Source organism: Macaca fascicularis, chromosome 14, assembly GCF_037993035.2.
Source record: "Macaca fascicularis isolate 582-1 chromosome 14, T2T-MFA8v1.1".
In the NCBI taxonomy this organism is placed as follows: domain Eukaryota; kingdom Metazoa; phylum Chordata; class Mammalia; order Primates; family Cercopithecidae; genus Macaca; species Macaca fascicularis.
This window is the reverse complement of record NC_088388.1, coordinates 11,147,670-11,169,073: the sequence shown is the minus strand read 5'-3', so window position 1 is coordinate 11,169,073 and position 21,404 is coordinate 11,147,670. Positions and strand designations below refer to the sequence as shown.

The window sequence follows — 21,404 nt, the reverse complement described above, 5'->3', positions numbered from 1 at the left end:
GAGTAGGTGGGATTACAAGCATGTGCCACCACGCCCGGCTAATTTTTGTATTTTCAATAGAGACGGGGTTTCTCCATGTTGGTCAGGCTGGTCTCGAACTCCTGACCTCAGGTGATCGCCTGCCTCAGCCTCCCAAAGTTCTGGGATTACAGGCGTGAGCCACTGCGCCCGGCCCCATTCTTTCTTTCTTATACTAACCTTGACCCCCTCCCTCCCTTCTGCAGGCTCTTGATTGCAGGGACTAACTCCTCCGACCTTCAGCAGATCGTGAGCCTACTCGAATCCAACAAAGACTTGCTGTTGACCAGCTCATACCTGTCTGATTCCAGCTTTACTGGGGAGCATACAAAATCCCTAGTCACACAGTATTTGAATGCCACTGGCAATCGCTGGTGCAGCTGGAGTGTGAGTACCATGCTGGTGGGAAAGGGGGCAGATGGGAGAAGAAAGCGTTGCTGGGAGACGGAGGCAGAGGTGGGTTATGGGGCTCACCGGAGTGTCTCTCCCTGTAGTTGTCTCAGGCAGGGCTCCTGACTTCCTTCTTGCCGGCTCAACTTCTCCGACTCTACCAGCTGATGCTCTTCACCCTGCCAGGGACCCCTGTGTTCAGCTACGGGGATGAGATTGGCCTGAAGGCAGCTGCCCTTCCTGGACAGGTACTGCTTGTTGTCTGTCTATCACAGGGAGGTTGTTTCTCCATCTTATGATGATTCTGGGGATGGCGGCAGATAGACGTGAGCCTTGGGGTGAAAACGCATTTGATTCCTAGTCAGTATTTGGGTAGCTGTGTGACTTTGGGCAGATTATTTTACCTTTCTGAATTTTGGTCATCCCTTGTGTTACTGCATTTCTTGAAGGGTGATTAGCATTAAATGAGGGCATGTTTTTAATGGTAATTCCTGGTACCTGGCAGATGTTTGCTATGGTAGCCACCATTCATTTATTCATTCCTTTATTCTTTGGACAGTGGGTACTGTGCTAGACTCTGTGCCCTCGGAAGCTCATAGCTTAGTGAGGGAGCCAGACAAATAAGTAGAGAAGTACATGGAAGTGGCTGGGCACAGTGGCTCACGCCTGTAATCCTAGCACTTTGGGAGTCCAAAGCGGGTGAATCACCGTAGGTCAGGAGTTCGAAACCAGCCTGGCCAACATGGTGAAACCCAGTCTCTACTAAAAATACAAAAATTAGCCAGGCGTGGTGGTGCACGCCTGTAGTCCCAGCTACTCAGGAGGCTGAGGCAGGAGAATCACTTGAACCAGGAGGCAGAGGTTGCAGTGAACTGAGATTGCGCCACTGCACTTCAGCCTGGGTGACAGAGCAAGACTCCTTCTCAAAAAGAAAAGAAAAGAAAAAGAAAGAAATACATGGTGGGGTACTACTACAAAGGCATTCGCAAGCTTTGGACACAGGGTTACTGTTGATGCCCGACTTTTTTTTTTTAAAGACAGCATTTCACTATGTTGCCCAGGCTGGAGTGCAGTGGCATGATCTTGGTTCACTGCAGCCTCCGCCTCCCAGGCTGAAGTGATCATCCCACCTCAGCCTTCTGAGTAGCTGGGATATGTACCATAGATAGGTGTGTGCCACCATGTCCAGCTAATCTTTTTTTGGAGACAGGGTCTTGCTCTGTTGCTCAGGCTAGATTCCAGTGGTGCGATTATGTCTCACTGCAACTTCTGCCTCCCAGCTTCCCAAGTAGCTGGGAATACAGGCACACACCACCACGCTCAGCTAATTTTTGTAGAGACAGGGTTTCACTGTTGTTGCCCAGGCTGGTCTCCAACTCCTGGGCTCAATCGATCTGCCTGCCCTGACCTCCCAAAGTGCTGGGACTACAGGTGTGAGCCACTGTGCCTGGCCACAGCCAATTATTAAAATCTGTAGAGGTGTGGTCTCACTGTGTTGCCCAGGCTGGTCTCAAACTCCTGGGCGCAAGTGATCCTCCCACCTTGGCCTCCCAAACTGCTATGATTACAGGTGCGAGCCACTGCACCCTGCCATCAGCACGATGTTTATAGAACCAGTTATTCATTTATTCCACAGATGTTTATAGAATAATTTTTATCTGTTACACTGAGGATACAGCATTGCACAAGAGAGCTGGAGGTGGTTAGATAACTAGATATGCCTAAATAAAATGCCAGCTGCTGATCAGTGCTATGCAAAAGAAGGCAGGGTAAGTAGCCTAGAGACTAGGGGATGATAGGGCTTGTTTTATAGAGAGCAGCCATGGGAGACCTGGTAAGATAACTAAGCAGATACCTGAGGGAAGTGAGAGAGCTGGCTGGCAGTCATCTGGGAGCTCTCGGCTGGGGCGCAACAGTGTATGTGTGAGGACCCTGAGGTGGGAGCCTGCCTCACTCATGCAGCAGAAGTTAGCCAGGCCGGGCGTGGTGGCTCATGCCTGTAATCCCAGCACTTTGGGAGGCCAAGGTGGGTGGATCACCTGAGGTCAGGAGTTCGAGACCAGCCTGGCCAACATGGTGAAACCCTGTCTTTACTAAAAATACAAAAAAATTAGCTGGGTGTGGTGGCGAGCACCTATAGTCAACTACTCGGGAGGCTGAGGCAGGAGAATCGCTTGAACCCAGGAGGCAGAGGTTGCAGTGAGCCAAGATCGAGCCACTGCACTCCAACCTGAGCAGAGCGAGACTCCGTCTCAAAAAAAAAAAAAAAAAAGCCAGACATGAGTAGGGGAGGTTATATATTGATGAGGATGGGAATGGGAAGAGGGATAAGGGACAGTGGGTCCAGGGCTTTTTTTTTTTTGAAACAGGGTCTCACTCTGTTGCCCAGGCTGGAGTACAGTGGTGCAGTCATGGCTCACTGCAAGCTCAAATTCCTGGGTTCAAGTGATCCTCCCTCCTCAGCCTCCCCAGTAGCTGGAACTATAGGGACACTACACCCAGCTAATTTTTTAAAATTTTGTAGTAGAGATCAGGGCTCATTATTTTGCCGAGGCTGGTTTCAAATGCCTGGGCTCAAGCGATCCTCTTGCCTTGGGCTTCCAGAGTGCTGGAATTACACATGTGAGCCCCCATGCCTGACCCCAGGCCTTTTTTAAGTCCTATTTTCTCTGCATTTCAGCCTGTGGAGGCTCCAGTCATGCTGTGGGATGAGTCCAGCTTCCCTGACATCCCAGGGGCTGTAAGTGCCAACATGACTGTGAAGGTAAGAGTTTTAGATGGGTAGAACATGACCAGGGGAGGCGGCTGGGCTTGTAGAAGTCTGTACCGGGGAACCTCTCACATGCTTCCGCTATGTGTTTATCATTCTTAGGGCCAGAGTGAAGACCCTGGCTCCCTCCTTTCCTTGTTCCGGCAGCTGAGTGACCAGCGGAGTAAGGAGCGCTCCCTATTGCATGGGGACTTCCATACGTTCTCCTCTGGGCCTGGACTCTTCTCCTATATCCGCCACTGGGACCAGAATGAGCGTTTTCTGGTAGTGCTTAACTTTGGGGATGTGGGCCTCTCGGCTGGGCTGCAGGCCTCCGACCTGCCCGCCAGCGCCAGCCTGCCAACCAAGGCTGACCTTGTGCTCAGCACCCAGCCAGGCCGTGAGGAGGGCTCCCCGCTTGAGCTGGAACGCCTGAAACTGGAGCCTCACGAAGGGCTGCTGCTCCGCTTCCCCTATGTGGCCTGACCCCAGCCTGACGTGGACCCACTACCCTCCTTTCCTTCCTAGACCCTTTGGGTTCTGGTTTTTCTCTTTTTTCCCCTTTTTTAAAAAACAACAACAAAACGGTTGCAGATTATAAATGAACCCCCAAATAGGGTGTTTTCTGCCTTCAAATAAAAGTCACCCCTGCCTGGTGAGGTCCTGTCTTCCCTCTGCATCTCTCATAGCAGGGATTTCTCTCCTTCCTCCCCTCCCATGAGTCTGCTGCTCCAACTACTTCGTTATTTACGTAGGGACCAAGGCCCAGAGAAGGGGGTCCTCCCAAAGTCAACAGCATGGAGGTGTCAGGGCTGGGATAGCACCCGTGCCCCACCCACGCCGGGCCACAGGGCTCTCTGGACATCCTCGGTCTTGCCGACTGTTAACTTCATCTCCCTCAGCAAAGGGCTCTATCTAGACAAACATAGTTAATTTTCCTGTTTTTGCAGACTCGGCCTTTCACGGAGGGTAGGGGTGTGATGGTCTGGTTTTTAAAAGGTATTTCTAAAGGATACTAGAAGTCATGTGTTCAAGAATTTGTTGAACACTCAGCACATGTCAGAAACTATCCCTGTTCTGGGGTCACAGCAGGGAACACAGTACAAAAATTCCTTCCTCCTTGAGGCTGATACTCTTGTGGGGAGCAAAGAAAAAAACACAGCAGTTGTAGTGCGGTGGATACGGTGACAGTGTTTTTATGGAGGAAAAAGTAAAGCAGGAAAGGTGTTTCAGGGTGGAGGGGGGCCAGAGGAGGCCTCACCAAGGAGGTGATGTGTGAGTAAAGGCCTAATAAGTGAGGGAGTTCACCTGGTGAGTATCTGGGGAAGGGGCTTCCTGGGACCGAGGGGTGGGAGCCTGGCTGATATGAGTGAGAAGAGGAGTAAGGGATGAAGTCTCGTCGGAGTGGGCAGATCATGACAGTTGTAATAAGGTGGTCACACAGGGTGCAGAGAGTTTGGCAGCCTACACGGTTGGAGGGCATGGTCCCCACTAGTCTGTCCTCACTTCAATACCAGCTGCAAGTTCGGGGTGCCCATGACCACCTTCAGTAGGTAATAGACTAGAGTGACTCACAGAACTCAGGAAGGTATCGGGATTATGGTTTTATTACAGCAAAAGCATGCCCAGAACCAGCCAAAGGATGAGAGGCCTGGGGCAGGGTCGGAGGGAGGTAAACAGGAAGCTTCCTGCTGTCTTCTTGCAATGGAGTCCTGGTACCTCTTCCCGGCCATGATGGAGGTACAACCAGGGAAGCTCACTTGATCATTGGGTGTGCCGAATTCCCTTGGTGCTTAATCACATAGTGCTCTGTGGCTGACCTTTAGTCTTCAGCCCCTGCGGGGATTTTGGGCTAAGGCCTTTAGTTGTCTCCATTTCCCCCAGAGGTTGCCTGTCCCCAAAGCTCACTCCTATTAGGACATTCTATGGGTCTAGAAGGCACTTACCAGTAGCCGAGGGTAAAGGCCAGACTTCCAAGTAAGATTAATTCTTCACTACCCATAGGGTCTGAGGGAGTGGAATGGGAGTTGTTGGAGGGTTTTGAGCGGAGTGACATGGTCTCACTTGGAATTTAACAGACTCACTGGCTGTTACTAGCCAGCAAGCAGGGAGGCCAGTTAAGATGGTTTGTTCCTGCAACCTAGAATACTTTTTAGGATGGTAGTAGTGCAGGTGGTAAGAAGTATTTGGGTCCTGTATTTTTATTAGAGATGGGGTTTCACCGTGTTAGCCAGGATGGTCTCGATCTGCTGACCTTGTGATCCACCCGCCTCGGCCTCCCAAAGTGCTGGGATTACAGGCCACCGCGCCCGGCTGGTCCTGCATTTATTTTGCAAGCAGATCCGCAGTATTTGCTGTGGGATCCTGTTGCAGTACTAGTGATCTGCGCAGGCCTCGTGGCCCTTGGGGTTAGTTTGGCTCTCAGCTTTCTCACAGAAAAGAAAGCCGGCTGGGCGCAGTGGCTCATGCCTGTAATCCCAGCACCTTGGGAGGACAAGGCAGTTGGATCACCTGAGGTCAGGAGTTCAAGAACAGCCTGACCAATATGGTGAAACCCCATCTCTACTGAAAATACAAAAGTTAACTGGGCGCGGTGGTGGGCACCTGTAATCCCAGCTACTCGGGAGGCTGAGACAGGAGAACTTGAACCTGAGAGGTGGAGGTTGCGGTGAGCAAGATCGCACCACTGCACTCTAGCCTGGGCAGCAGAGCGAGACTCAGTCTCGGGGAAAAAAAAAAAAAAAGAATGCAGGTCACTGGTGCAGGCTTCACTTTCCATGGGCTGTGTCCTGGAGTGGGCCTGGGCCTCTGAGGGTTTCCTGGTGTAGGGGAGACATCAAGACATTAAAAGACCCAAATTAAGGCCCAGGATCCTGAGGCTGTCAGAGCACAGTTCCTGAGAAGACACCCAGCCTGCTGGGCCTTGGCTTCCCTCTGCCTAGGGTTTCCCTTCTCTCAGTAACTGCCCCACCTTCTGGCTCTTCCCCGCTCTGGGCCTCTTCCTGAGGCTCCCCACCCTTCCCTGGTCATGTCCTTTCCCAGGGTCCCAGCTCCAGCCCTCCCTTTTCTCCTTCCTCTGCCTCCTGGACTCCCCTCTTAGACAGTTTTTATCATGGTGCTGTTATGGATGGAGCCTCGTTATGGTTATATGCTTATTTAATTTTCATCTTTTCCCCCTATCGTAACCACTAGACCACCAGGGAGATTTTCACTTAAGAAAAATATAGTAAGACCAGGTGGTGGCTCATGCTTGTAATCCTAGCACTTTGGAAGGCTGAGGTCGGAGGGTTTCTTGAGGCTGGGAGTTTGAGGCCAACCTGGGCAACATAGTGAGACCCCTGTCTCTATTTAAAAAAAAAAATTAGCTGGGCATGGTTGCATGTGCCTGTAGTCCCAGCTACCCTGGAAGCTAAGGCGGCAAGATCACTTGAACTTTGGAGGTTGAGGCTGCAGTGAGGTATGATTGTACCACTGCACTCCAACCTGGGTGACAGAGTGAGACTCTTGTCTCAAAAAAAAAAAAAAAAAAAAGTAAGATACATGACATAAAATTTACTATTTTATTTATTTATTTATTTTTGAGATGGAATCTTGCTCTTTCACCGAGGCTGGCGTGCAGTGGTATCTGGACTCATTGCAACCTCCACCTTCCGGGTTCGGGTGCTTCTCCTGCCTCAACCTCCTGGGTAGCTGGGATTTACAGGTGCCCGCCACCATACCCAGCTAATTTTTGCATTTTTAGTAGAGACGGTTTCATCATGTTGACCAGGCTGGTCTTGAACTTGTGACCTCACCTGCCCTCCTTGGCCTCCCAAAGTGCTGGAATTACAGGCATGAGCCACTGTGCCCAGCCGTTAGCAAGCATGTTTGAGTTACTGCTCTGTCTCTGGTACCATCCTCAACTTTCTGGGTACAGGGGTGAACAAGACCCTGTTTTCTAACCTTAGAGCAGGTCGATGTTTCCCAAGTGCCTGAGGGCAATGATTAGAAATAAAAGCCTTGGCCTCCCGCAGTGACTCATGCCTGTAATTCCATGATTTCCAACCTCCAAAGGACCAAATGCTTGACGTGACAAGCACTGAGACCCTCTCTTAAGGGTTAAGGGCATCACAAACTGAGAACAATTTAACAAGTCATTGGTTTAATGACTTTCACTTTTAAGTCATTATGACACACCTAGGAGGACTGTGGGGACCCTGTTTATGGAGGCTGAGGGCTCAGAGAAGTAAAGGGACCTTTCTAGACACAGCAGTGGAGCTGCTGTTCGGACCCAGGCCTTAGTACCACAGTCAAGCCCCATGTGCCAATGGACTTGGTCCTTCCTGGGATCCGTGGCCAATTACCTGCCTTTGGATCATGGGTGAGGGTGGACATCTCTGTCAGCCTGAGCCATTCTTCTGGTTCCAATTGATGTGCTACATGTTGGGGACATAAACGAACCTAAAATACTGTCCTGCTGATCTGACCTTCACTGATGGGGAGTGAAAGCAGATGTGTAAGTAATCGGGGCTGAGATAAAGGCTGTAGAGCGGCCGGGCGTGGTGGCTCACGCCTGTAATCCCAGCACTCTGGGAGGCCGAGGCGGGCGGATCGCAAGGTCAGGAGATCGAGACCATCCTGGCTAACACGGTGAAACCCCATCTCTATAAAAATACAAAAAATTAGCCGGGTGTGGTGGCGGGCGCCTGTAGTCCCAGCTACTCGGGAGGCTGAGGCACGAGAATGGCGTGAACCCGGAGGCGGAGCTTGCAGTGAACCAAGATCGTGCCACTGCACTCCAGCCTGGGTGACCAGCAAGACTCCGTCTCAAAAAAAAAAAAAAAAAAAAGCTGTAGAGCACCAGGCCCCGTGATGGACGGAGGAGTTTAACCCCAGAGGGATCAGGGAAAGCTTCTTGGAGCCTTCATGTGAGCTGAGATTGAGGCACTAGTAGGCATTGACGTTATGCATGTGAAGGAAAAGGCCACCGGGTAAGGTAACATTATGCACCACTGCTCAGTTGAGACAGCCTGATGAGTGTGAGGAACTGTAACTGGGACATAAAGCATGATTTTGGACAACTTGGGAGAGTGGTGAGAGCCAACCAGAGGCTGAAGCACAAAGGGCTTTAACAGCCATGGCTCAAGTTGTCTGTACTTTACCCCATCATAACCAGATTAGTGGTCCCCAGCCTGGTTATGCAGAATCCTCTGGAAAAAATTTTCCCATCCAACTTACACCAAATCAGAATTTCCAAGGGGGATATGCCGTGAATCTCCAAGGGTGTGAGCTTGGAAGTTTATTTTATTTTTTATTTTATTATTTTATTTTATTACTCTTTTTGAGAAGGAGTCTTCTGTCGCCCAGGCTGGAGTGCAGTGGCACAATCTCAGCTTGCTGCAACCTCTGCCTCCCGGGTTCAAGCGATTCTCCTGCCTCAGCCTCCCAAGTAGCTGGGATTATAGGTGCTTGCCATCATGTCCTACTCAGTTTTTGTATTTTTTTAGTAGAGACAGGTTTCACCATGTTCAGGCTGGTCTCAAACTTCTGACCTCAGCTGATCCACCCGCCTTGGCCTCCCAAAGTTCTGGGATTACTGGCATGGACCACTGCGCCTGGCTGAAAGTTTATTTTTAGCCACCTTCCCCAAATTATTCTTAGAGCAGGTCAGTGTTTCCCAAGTTTGCTGAGTTATGCCCAAGGGCAATGATTAGAAATAAAAGCCTTGGCCTCCCGTGGTGGTTCACGCCTGTAATCCCAGCACTTTGGGAGGCCGAGGCGGGCAGATCCTGAGGTCAAGAGATGGAGACCATCCTGGCCAACATGGTCAAACCCTGTCTCTTCTACAATAGCAAAAATTAGCCGAGCATGAAGCAGGAGAAATGCTTGAACCCTGGAGGCGGAGGTTGCAGGTTGCAGTGAGCCGAGATTGTGCCACTGTACTCCAGTCTGGCGACAGATCGAGACTCCATCTCAAAAGAAAGAAAGAAAGAAAGTCTTGAATTTTTCTCCTGGATGTTCTGATTCAGAAGGTCTGGGATGGGACACTAGAATCTATGTAACAAGCTCAGATAAGAACAAGAGAAAGAACAAAAAAAGAACAAGAGGTTGGGCGCGGTGGCTCACGCCTGTAATCCCAGCACTTTGGGAGGCCAAGGTGGGCAGATCACGAGGTCAGGGAATCGAGACCATCCTGGCTAACATGGTGAAATGCTGTCTCTACTAAAAATATAAAAAAATTAGCCGGGCGCGGTGGCGGGCTCCTGTAGTCCCAGCTACTCAGGAGGCTGAGACAGGGGAATGGTGTGAACCTGGGAGGTGGAGCTTGCAGTTAGCCGAGATTGTGCCACTGCACTCCAGCCTGGGTGACAGAGCGAGACTCCCTCTCAGGAAAAAAAAAAAAAAAAAAAAAAAAAAAAGTAGCTGAGGGTGGAAAAAGCTGATCAGCTCCGTGCAGATACGCTGGGTGCCCTTATCCTTGCAGGTGGAGGTTTCCAGCAGGGTAGAGTCTACAGCTCAGCAGAGGGCAAGATCTGGGAGCCCTGGGGGTAGAGGTGGGGGATTTGCCATGAGGATAAATGATGTGTGTGGGTGGAGAAGGGCGGAAGGGTGAGATTGGAGCCCTGAGGACTGGCAACATCTATAGACGAGAGACAGTTGAAGAGAGACCCATATAGAAGGCAGAGAACAGAGCCTGGGACTAGGGCTAGGAAGACAAGAAGAGGCCAGTTGGTATTGGTAGAACTGTCCCAGGTGGCCTTCAGATTTGCTGACAAGGAGAGCATCCGTGGTTTCCGGGTGATCTTCTCCAGAGCACTTCCAAGGGAACGTGGAGAAATTGATTTTTTTAATTTGAGGGGTGAGAGGGATTTGTACATGTTTCTAGATAGTATCAGTTGGAGCACCTGGCTTTCTTTTTTTTTTTTTTTTTTTTTGAGACGGAGTCTCGCTTTGCCACCCAAGCTGGAGTGCAGTGGCGCGATCTCGGCTCACTGCAAGCTCCACCTCCTGGGTTCAAGCAATTCTCCTGCCTCAGCCTCCCGAGTAGCTGGGACTACAGGCGCCTGCCACCATGCCCAGCTAATTTTTTGTATTTTTAGTAGAGACGCGGTTTCACTGTGTTAGCCAGGATGGTCTCGATCTCCTGACCTCATGATCCGCCTGCCTTGGCCTCCTAAAGTGCTGGGATTACAGGTGCGAGCCACCGCGCCCAGCCGGAGCACCTGGTTTTCTGAAGCAGCAAAATAATTTATTGGAAGGCCACCAGGAACTGCCAAGAGGAAGCAGGACCAGACTTGGAAAATGGGCAGGAAGCAAGCACCAAGAAGCAGGAAGTACAATTGTCTTTTAACTGGAACAGCCTGGGATGCTGTCGCCAGGAGACATTCTGCCAAGATGTGTGTGGCTGGGCACAAAGGCGTGCTGCATGAAGGTATTGGCCACCCTGGGTGGGATGTGGGTGGTGCTGAAATTCAGAACATGTTCCATTTGCAATGGCCCTTGCATGTCCCGAGTTCAAGGACAAAGGGGCATCACCTTTTACTTCTTACAAAGGGCTCTCTCCACTGTAATCCCAGCTACTCAGGAAGCTGAGGTGGGAGGACTGTCTGAGGCCAGGAGTGTGAGACCAGCCTGGGCAACACAGCGAGACCACGTCTCTACAAAAAATAAAAGAAATAGGCCGGGCGCGGTGGCTCAAGCCTGTAATCCCAGCACTTTGGGAGGCCTAGACGGGCGGATCACGAGGTCAGGAGATCGAGACCATCCTGGCTAACACAATGAAACCCCGTCTCTACTAAAAATACAAAAAAATTAGCCGGGCGAGGTGGCGGGCGCCTGTAGTCCCAGCTACTCGGGAGGCTGAGGCAGGAGAATGGCATAAACCCGGGAGGCGGAGCTTGCAGTGAGCCGAGATAGCGCCACTGCACTCCAGCCTGGGCGACAGAGCGAGACTCCGTCTCAAAAAAAAAAAAAGTAAAAAAAAAAAAAAAAAATAAAATAAAATAAATAGCCTGGCATGGTGGCACATGCCTGTAGTCCCAGCTGCTTGGGAGGCTGAGGTGGGAGGATTGCTTGAGCTGGGGAGATTGAGGCTGCTGTGAGCCATGATTATACCACTGCACTCCAGCCTAGGCGACAGAGTGAGTCCCTAAATCTAAAAAACAACAAACGACTCCATCCAGTTGCCAAATCATGCACCCATGATTCTGTCACTGCTCTGCTGGGACACCCTTTTAATATTCACACAATGATGCTGATGTGGTCAGTGTGGCCCTAGAAATAAAATAGTCAATGGTGATTTTGTTTTATTTTATTTTATTTGAGACGGTGTCTCGCTCTGTCACGCAAGCTGGAGTGCAGTGGTGCGATCTTGGCAACCTCTACCTCCAGAGTTCAAGCGTTCCTTCTGCCTTAGCCTCCCGAGTAGCTGGGATTACAGGCGCCCACCACCGTGCCCAGCTAATTTTTGAATTTTCAATAGAGACGGGGTTTCACCATGTTGGTCAGGCTTGTCTCGAATTCCTGACCTCATGATCCACCCACTTTGGCCTCCCAAAGTGCTGGGATTACAGGTGTGAGCCACCGAGCCCTGCCTGATTTTATTTTTTAATTTTGTTTTTGAGATGGAGTCTTGCTCTGTCACCCAGGCTGCAGTGCAGTGGCTCAGTCTTGGCTCACTACAACCTCTGCCTCACCCACGGTGATTAAGATTTTTGGTTTGAGCAGCTGGAAGATTGGATTTGCCATTTAATGAGATGGGGAAGACTGCAGAAGGAGTGGACTTAAAAGGAGAAATAGGCAGCTGAGTTTGGGCCTTTAATGCCTTTGAAATTTTAGACATTAAAGTGGAAATGTGAAGGCGTCAGCTGGACATACTGCCCTGCTGTTCACGGAGAGGCCTGGGCTGGAGAAGTGAATTTAGGAGTCCTCTGCACAGCTGGTGTTTAAAGCCATGAGATAATAGGAGGTGGTCAGAGGAGTAAGTGCAGAGAGGGACTCAGCTCTTCAGAGGTTGGAGAAATGGGGGTGGGCCCGCAATACAGACAAAGCGTGAGGGGACAGTGAGATGGGCAGAGGGATGTGGTCCTGGGGACCAAGTGAGGAGGAAGGGGTGAATGTTGTCAAATGCTGCTGAGGGGGCCGGGCGAAGTGGCTCACGCCTGTAATCCCAGAACTTTGGGAGGCGGGGATTGGGGGGGGGGGTGGATCACCTGAGGTCGGGAGTTCGAGACCAGCCTGATCAACATGGAGAAACCCCATCTCTACTAAAAATACAAAATTAGCCGGGTGTGGTGGCACATGCCTGTAATCCCAGCTACTCGGGAGGCTGAGGCAGGAGAATCGCTTGAACCCGGGAGGCGGAGGTTGTGGTGAGCCGAGATTGCACCACTGCACTCCAGCCTGGGCAACAGAGTGACACTCTGTCTCAAAAAACAAAAAATTAATAGAGAATTAATAATAATTGTATAGATTTATGGGGTGTGATAAACCTCCAAGTGTCGGAGGTTTGGGGAGAAAGGAGAAATTGTGAATAAACACCTCAGACCTTCCTATTCACAGTGTCTGTCTGGCGACCAGTAGCAACCACAGTAACAACTTGTTGGAAATGCAGATTCTCAGGTCTACCCAAACCTACTGAGTCAGGGTCTTGCTGCCAATCAGGCTGGCGTCAGTGGTGCCATCATAGCTTACTGCAGCATCGAACTCCTGGGCTCAAAGGATCCTCCCATCTCAGCCTCCTGAGTAGCTAGGACTACAGGCATGCATCACCACACCTGGCTTTTTTTTTTTTTTTTAACTTTTTGTAGAGATGGGATCATACTACATTGCCCAGGTTGGTCTCAAACCTCTGGCTTCAGGCAATCCTCCTACCTCAGGCTCCCAAAGCACTGGGATTACAGATGTGAGCCATTGTGCTCGGCTGGAATCTGCATTTTTTTTTTTTTTTTGACGGAGTCTTGCTCTGCCACCTAGGCTGGAGTGCAGTGGTGCCATCTTCACTCACCACAATCCCCACCATCCCAGGTTCAAGCAATTCTCCTGCCTCAGCCTCCCCAGTAGCTGGGATTACAGGCACGTGCCACCACGCCCCGCTAATTTTTGTATTGTTAGTAGAGGCGGGGTTTTGCCATGTTGACCAGGCTGGTCTTGAACTCCTGACCTCAGGTGATCCACCCACCTCAACCTCCCAAAGTGCTGGGATTACAGGCGTGAGCCACCGCGCCTGGCCCGGAATCTGCATTTTAATGAGATCCCAGGTGATTCCTATGCACACTCAAATTTGACAAGTTCTGATGTAGGAGTGTGGGAGAGCCACTGTTTGAGACATTTGCAAGTTGATTGCCATGTAGTGGGTGGTGGGAACAACTGGCTTGAGATCAACCTCTCAGCCTGCCTTTGTTTCTCTTGGTGCTGCCTTGAAGACTCCAGGTCCTTCTAACTGGAGGTGACAAAAAAAAAAAAATAACCTCAGTATGAGAAAGAGCAAATGTGCCCTGTTCTTCTGCAGCAGCAGAAATAGAAAGCAGATTCTTTTGTGCATGTGAAACCATCTTTGCAAACGTTATTTCTAACAAGGGAGTCTTGTCAGACAATTAAATTTGTGAGACTTGCTTTGTCCTGCGAAAGTAACCTTTAACTTTTAAAAAGCTTGTGGTTCTGATTGCTTGTCTTCCTTAATAATATGTTGCCCTGGCAATAATATTTAAATTCACATCTCTGTTTTCTAGAAGGTGAGTTTTCTTTGTTAAGCCAGAGGGGGAGCATTGACACATTCCTCTTCTCCCACGCCCATGAGGTAGAATAAACCCAGTCACTGCAAGATTTCTTAATCAAACAAAGAATGTGAGAATATTGTCTCATTTAAATCAACATGGAGACCAGGTGTGGTGGCTCACGCCTATAATCCCAGCATTTTGGGAGGCTGAGGTAGGAGGATTGTTTGAGCCCGGGAGTTTGAGACGAGCTTGGGCAACACAGTGAGACCCTGTTTCTACAAAATAAAAAAAATTAGCTGGGTGTGGTGGTGTGCTCCTGTAGTCCCATCTACTTGGGAGGCTGAGGTGGGAGGATCCCTTGAACCCAGTAATTTGAGGTCGCAGTGAGCCACTCCAGCCTGGGTGGCAGAGCGAGACCCCCCAACTCTTTTTTTTCTTTTTGAGACGGAGTCTTGCTCTGTCACTCAGGCTGGAGTGCAGTGCCACCATCTCGGCTCACTGCAACCTCTGCCTCCCGGGTTCACGCGATTCTCCTGCCTCAGCCCCCCGAGTAGCTGGGACTACAGGTGCCCACCACCACACCTGGTTAATTTTTGTATTTTTAGTAGAGATGGGTTTTCACCATGTTAGCCAGGCTGGTCTTGAACTCCTGACCTCCGGTTATCCATGTGCCTTGGCCTCCCAAAGTGTTGCGGTTATAGGTATGAGCCACCGCACCCGACCCCCCAACTCTTAAAAAAAGAAATCATGCAGGCAGCAAGCCAGAGATAGCGGCCATGAAGAGAGGTGGAAGTGGAGAACAAGCACTTTTGGGAATAAGGCAAGGGAGTTGACTGAGGACAAGCACAAAGATGTGAGGTGGCGCCGTGAGGCTCCTGAGCAGAGGTCAGGAACCCTGCATTTGTTCTGGTGCCAATCTGCCAGACAGTGGGAGCTTTTTCCAGCAGTGCTTGAATGCCCATGTGTCGGGTCAGAGAAGATGGATGGTGGCATTGACCCAGGGTGGTGAATTTCTAGTAGAAGCAAGGGGCCGCGGGATTGTGAGTGTTGGTGGTGCTGAGGAAAGATTCCAGGGTCCAGGCTGTTCAGGGAAGGAAAGCACTTGCTGAGGATGGCCAAGGACAGGGCCTGCAGGAAGGTGAGAGGCTGAGCGGGTGGGAGAGTGAGAGGGGAAGACATTGGGGTTTTAGCTCTTGAAGCAGGAGCAGTTGAGGGCTCTGGATTTGGCTGACATAGGGTAGAGGATAAGGTCCTTGGGGCTGAAGACATCATGACACTGGCACTATTGAGTTGAATGGGTCACCCAGCCAGGATGGTGGCCAGATTTAAGAGGAGGAGGCTGGGCACAGTGACTCATGCCTGTAATCCCAGTTACTCAGGAGGCTGAGGCTGGAGAACTGTTTGCACCCAGGAGGCATAGGTTGCAGTGAGCTGAAAAGGCACTACTGCACTCTAACCTGGGCGACAGAGTGAGGCTTTGCCTCAAAAAAAAAAAAAAAAAAAAAAAAAAAATTCTTGCCTACTATGTCACAGACAATGTGCCAGGTGCTTACAGATCCTGAGAGGTCAGGGTCTGAAGTGTGCTGGCCTAGGCTTGGTTGGGCAGAGGCAGAGAGGAATAAAGGGAAAGTGAAGACTGCAGGGAATGGGGAAGGAAACAAGTGTTTTCTGAGTGTTTAACATATAACATGCTTAGCATGATTTGTCCCCCTTTTATTGATGAGGAAACTGAAGCTTGGAATAATGAAGTGACCCGTCCATGTTCACAAAACTCTGGCTCCCAAACTCTTGCCATATTCCATATCATCTCCTTTGAGGGGATTGGGAGAAGAGAGGAGGAAAGAAGAGGGAGGGATTCCAGGCATTAGGGAAGTCTGAATTAGGGAGGAGAGGCTCAAGATCTGGTATGCTCTGAGAAATATGTGGAGGCATAGTAATTTTTGGCTTTGCAAGATTTCTGCATTGGGTTTCAAGAACAGGAAACTAGAGGTTCTGATGGTTTAGTACTTCCCAACTCAAGCACCCAGACTTGAAGCCCTAGACTTACAGGTGCTTGAAGGCTCCTGGGCTGGCTCTCTGCAGGAGACAAGCTCAAAGAACTCTCCCTGAGAGCCTGACGAGGTGCTGGGCACTGTCCTGTAATGTTACGGGTTGAATTGTGTACCCTAAAAAGATATATTGAAGCCCTAACCCTCAGTACTAGAGAATGCAGACATGGTTAATTAGGATGAGGTCACAATGGAGTAGGGTTGACCATTAATCCAACATGACTGGTATCCTTGTTAGAAGAGAAGAGACAGTCCGGGTGTGGTGGCTCACGCCTGTAACCCCAGCACTTTGGGAGGCCGAGACAGGCGGATCACGAGGTCAGGAGATCGAGACCATCCTGGCTAACACGGTGAAACCCCGTCTCTACTAAAAATACAAAAAAAAATTAGCCGGGCGTGGTGGCAGGCGCCTGTAGTCCCAGCTACACGAGAAGCTGAGGCAGTAGAATGGCGTGAACCTGGGGGTGGAGCTTGCAGTGAGCCGAGATCGCGCTGCTGCACTCCAGCCTGGGCGGACAGAACAAGACTCCATCTCAAAAAAAAAAAAAAGAAGAGAAGAGACAGAGAGACTTAGACAGAGGAGGGGAGAATGCCATGTGATGATTGAGGCAGAGATTGAAGTGTGGCAGCTGTAAGACAAGGAATGCCTGGGGTTACCAGAAGTGGAAGAGGCAAGGAAAAAGTCTTCCCTACAGGTTCCAGAGGGAGCGAGCCTGCTCCAAAACCTTGATTTTAGACTTCTAGGCTCCTGATTTTAGACTTCTAGACTGCAGAATTGTGAGACAACGGGTTTCTGTTACAAGCTACCCAGTTTGTGGTACCTCATTATGGCAGCCCTAGGAAACTAATCCACATGCTTTATCTCCTTTAGTCCTTTCAGTGACTCCCAGTCCAGGGGATTTCAAACTCCTAGTACCGTGTTCCACCATTAGAAATAGTTTACCTAATGATCTGGTGCATGCAAACATGTATCTGTTTTCTCTTTCTAAAGTGAAACAAAAGTTTCAAAAAGTACTACTTACCCTCATTATGTGTCACACCCCAGTATTTTCAAATCTATTTTAAACAAGTTCATTAAAAAAAAAAAAAAAAAAAGCTGACCATGACTCTGATTTCATGACTCACTAATGGGGTCACAACCCACATTTTAAAAGCTCTTAGAATGTGAGCTTCTCTAGGGCAGAGACTATGTTCTATTTACTTCTCTGTTCCCTGCTCCTACAGTCTCTGAAACAGAGTGGGGACCTGGCAAATATTTATCTGAACTGAACTCCCCATCAGGAAAATATAGCAGTTGTATTTTCCCAGTAAGGAAATGAAAGTTCACAGAGGTTAAAAAAGTTGGCCGGGCACGGTGGCTCAAGCCTGTAATCCCAGCACTTTGGGAGGCCGAGATGGGCGGATCACGAGGTCAGGAGATCGAGACCATGCTGGCTAACACGGTGAAACCCCGTCTCTACTAAAAAATACAAAAAAAAAGTTAGCCGGGCGAGGTGGCGGGCGCCTGTAGTCCCAGCTACTCGGGAGGCTGAGGCAGGAGAATGGCATGAACCCAGGAGGCGGAGCTTGCAGTGAGCTGAGATCCGGCCACTGCACTCCAGTCTGGGCGACAGAGCGAAACTCCATCTCAAAAAAAAAAAAAAAAAAAAGTTGCCAAAAGTCATCCAGCTTGTGAGCAGAGGAGTTCGTGTCGAGATAACACCTTGGTTTAGCTCTGGATTTGGACAGCCCTGGTTGTCCTGGTCCTGCCATTACCAAAGTGGTTCTAAGTAAGCACCTCCACTGCTCACAGAATGATCCCTTTCTAAGCATTGCCTCAGCAGAGGTGTTTCTGCAGATAACCACAGTAGGTGTGGTGGACCTACACCTACTTAGAGGACCACAGTAGGTGTCCTGGAATAGCACTGGGAGTGAGGCGATGGTAGAGATTGCCACAAAACGAGACACTATCCGTACTCTCCAGGACCTTGGAGCTGGCCCAGTGCACAAAAAGTCCTCCAGGATGCAGGATGGGTCTTCGGGGAGGACTGCTGAAGGAGGAGTAGGCTCATGTGGGTCTGTCTCTGCTTTTTTCTTTTATTTTTTTTGAGACGGAGTCTTGCTGTGTCGCCCAGGCTGGAGTGCAGTGGCCGGATCTCAGCTCATTGCAAGCTCCGCCTCCCGGGTTTTTACGCCATTCTCCTGCCTCAGCCTCCCGAGTAGCTGGGACTACAGGCGCCCACCACCTCGCCCGGCTAGTTTTTTGTATTTTTTAGTAGAGACGGGGTTTCACCGTGTTAGCCAGGATGGTCTCGAACTCCTGACGTCGTGATCCGCCCGTCTCGGCCTCCCAAAGTGCTGGGATTACAGGCTTGAGCCACCACGCCCGGCCTGTCTCTGCTTTTTTCTTTTTCTTTTTTTTTTGAGACGTCGTTTCGCTCTTGTAGCCCCAGTGGAGTGCAATGGCGCAATCTCGGCTCACCACAGCCTCTACCTCCCAGGTTCAAGCAATTCTCCTGCCTCAGCCTCCCGAGTAGCTGAGATTACAGGCATGCACCACCATGCCCAGCTAATTTTGTATTTTTAGTAGAGATGGGGTTCCTCCATGTTGGTCAGGCTGGTCTCAAACTCCTGACCTCAGGTGATCCGCCCATCTCGGCCTCCCAAAGAGCTGGGATTACAGGTGCGAGCCACTGCGCCCGGCCTGTCTCTGCTTTAACTGCCATTTCCCTACCCTTCCCCATGTGTCCCACACAGCCCCTCCCTCTACTGCCTGGGCCCTTCCTCCCAGCCCTCTCTGCTGTGCCCTCTCTGTTCAGTGGTCTGCCAGTGCCTCTGCATCTGAGCCTCTTCTCTGACCATCCCCTCCACCGTCTGGCTTCAACTGAAACCCGCCGTCCCCCCGAGGACAACCTGCAACCCCCTCAGGTGGGGGCTGTTTTTTTCTCTCTGGCTCTTGAAGAAAGTATATAAATTTCCCAGGTGAAGTAGGAAAAGACTATTCCAAGCAAAGGAACGGAAAGGAATAAAACCATGAAGAAGAAAGCTGAGGACCTGTGTGAGGACCAGGAGAATTCCAGAGGCTGGGACTAAGGTCTATGGGGGGAGGCGTCATGGAAGAGGCTGAAGAATTAAGTAGGGCTGAATGGGAAGGCTTTTGAAGGCTAAGGAGCTTGCATTTTTATTTTAAGCGATTGGCTAGCTGGAAGCAAGAAGTTGAAAGCATCAGATCTGTGTTTTGCAAAATCACTTTGGCTAGAGCATGGAGAATGGATGGGAGTGGGACCAATTAAGGGAGGGTTGGCCGACTATGTCTGGGAGGCCTGTTTTTGTACCAGTCATTAGCTAAGAATGGATTTTGCTTTTTTTTTAAAAACGGAGTTTCCCTCTGTTGCCCAGGGTGGAGTGCAGTGGCGTGATTTCGGCTCACTGCCACCTCCACCTCCCTGGTTCAAGCAATTCCCCTGCCTCAGCCTCCCAAATAGCTGGGATTACAGGTGCACACCACCACACCTGGTGAATTTTTTAATTTTTATTTTGAGTAGAGATTGGGTTTTACCATGTTGGCCAGACTGGTCTCGAACTCCTCACCTTAGGCAATTTGCCCACCTTGGCCTCCCAAAGTGCTGGGTTTACAGGCGTGAGCCACCACGCCTGGCCTGAATTTTGCATTTTTAAAAGGCTGAAAAGTAAACAAAAATAGTATTTGTGACACAAGAAAAATTATATGAAATTCAAATCTCAGTGATATTCAAAGAAAATATTTTTGGAACACAGCCATGCTCATTTAAGTATGTATTGTCTATGGCTGCTTTTGACTGCATCAGCAGAGTGGAATAGTAGTGACAGAGACTGTGTAATATTGGAGTACCTACATAATATTCTTGATTCTGTCTCTTGGTCTGCAGAGTCTAAAACTAAAATATTTGCTATCTGGCCCTTTACAGAAAAAATTTGCTAATCCCTGAATTAAGGGATTGTTTTGGCACTTCAGGCAAGAAGCCTGGACTAGTTTAGAGGCAGTTGGGATGCAGAAAACTGGATGAATTTGGGAACTATTCAGGAGATAGGCTGAGCACAGGGAGTAAAAGAGAGGAGTCTGGGATGACTCCCAGCTTTCTGGTTTGAGCAACTGTGTGAATGGTGGTGCTAGCCAGGCCAAGAATATCAAGAGAGAAAGTGAAACTCAAGGGCAGGGGAAGGACAGGGGCTCACAGTGAAGAGTGAGAACCGTTTTCAGGCCCATTTTGTGTGACAGTCTGATTTGTGGGGTTATCCAGTTTGTGTGTGTTACCAAAGATGCTAACAACAACGATGTCAGAAGCAATAACCTCAAGCCCCCTCAAGCCCGTTAGAGCGTGAGGCTGGTGTAGGGCACCTGGGCATTCAGAAGACTTTCGTGCTCTAAAGGTGAGCGGGTACTTGTCTAAATTTCCAGTTGGGTCAGCATGAGTCCTGTGAAATCCCAGCCAGTGTCCTAAGAATAAAACCAAGGATTCCAGAGGCCTGGGGCCATGGGGGATTAGGAGAAGATGGAGCTGTTCCTAGACGCCAAGCCCCCTACCTTCTATCTCCTTGTTGGTGAATTTGGTATACTGGCCAGAGAGGTAGGGCCTGTCTCTGCAAGTTTATAGTGGTATCCAAGGAAGCTGATTCTTCTGGGGTCTGATGTACCTGCTGAGACTTGGGGACAGGGACTGGGGTGGCCAAAACCACCTACTCCATCTTGTCCTGTGGTCTTGTTATCTGAGGAGCAGGCCCAGGCGGGTTCCAAGAGCCGTGTTTTGGCAGAGCTACTCCTGTGATTGCCAGCAGATGGCGCTAAAGCAATACGGTGGGAGTGGAAGGAAGGTGGCGCAGAAGGAGAGAGGATCCTAACTTCTCAGGGCTGGAGAAGGGGTCGGTAGCGGTGGGGGGAAGACAGCATTCACAAAACCGCTTCATTCTTTCTCTATTTCCAGCTCAGGCGCGTAGTCGCCCTTGTTTCTGGGGCCAAGAAGGACTCTCAGAACGGGGTAGTGGTGGAGTGTTTGGGGTGGACTGTTGCCATGTCCAGCCACCCTCTCTTTGGGCTTATCCCGTTTCCCCAATTCTGTGGCAGCTGGGCCTGCGGGAATCTTGCTTCAGAGGACTGAGGGCACAGACCCCATCTCTGGGAAGCCTTCCTGGAATGCACACACCCTCTCCCGCTGAAACTTGTTCCCCCAAACTCCTTTAACCAAGCCATGACGGGGCTTAAGTTTCTTCTCCTTGGACTGGGGGCATGGGCTTTTCAAAGCTCAGGCTGGAGGTGTAGGGTCAGAGCTGGGTCTGAAACTAGTCCTGGTTTCTGGCATTTACCGGCTAGCAGCCCTGTCCCGTGGTAACACTGATCATAGAGCCATTGAGGGCATTTCCCTCCAGTCTTTCTCATCCTCCGAACTCTTCTGCAAAGGGCTTGTTTCCATTTCAGAGATGAAGACATTGAGAAGAGACATGTCTAAGGTTGTTCAGTGAGGGACATGGCAGGTCAGACCTGCATCT

The 21,404-nt window shown here is 50.1% G+C and overlaps 1 protein-coding gene across 3 annotated transcripts in view; it reads left to right on the top strand.

The window, feature by feature from the left end:
* SLC3A2 (solute carrier family 3 member 2) overlaps positions 1-3,816 on the top strand; it is a 31,766-nt gene extending 27,950 nt beyond the window's left edge. For all 3 annotated transcript variants that reach the window (XM_045372007.2, XM_045372006.2, XM_045372009.2), the window contains 4 exons: positions 225-405; positions 513-656; positions 3,089-3,172; positions 3,281-3,816. In XM_045372007.2, the coding sequence (XP_045227942.2) occupies positions 225-405; positions 513-656; positions 3,089-3,172; positions 3,281-3,643 (772 nt within the window). In that variant the 3' untranslated portion in view covers positions 3,644-3,816. The remainder of the gene's footprint in view (positions 1-224; positions 406-512; positions 657-3,088; positions 3,173-3,280) is intronic.
* The last annotated feature ends 17,588 nt before the right edge of the window (positions 3,817-21,404 follow it).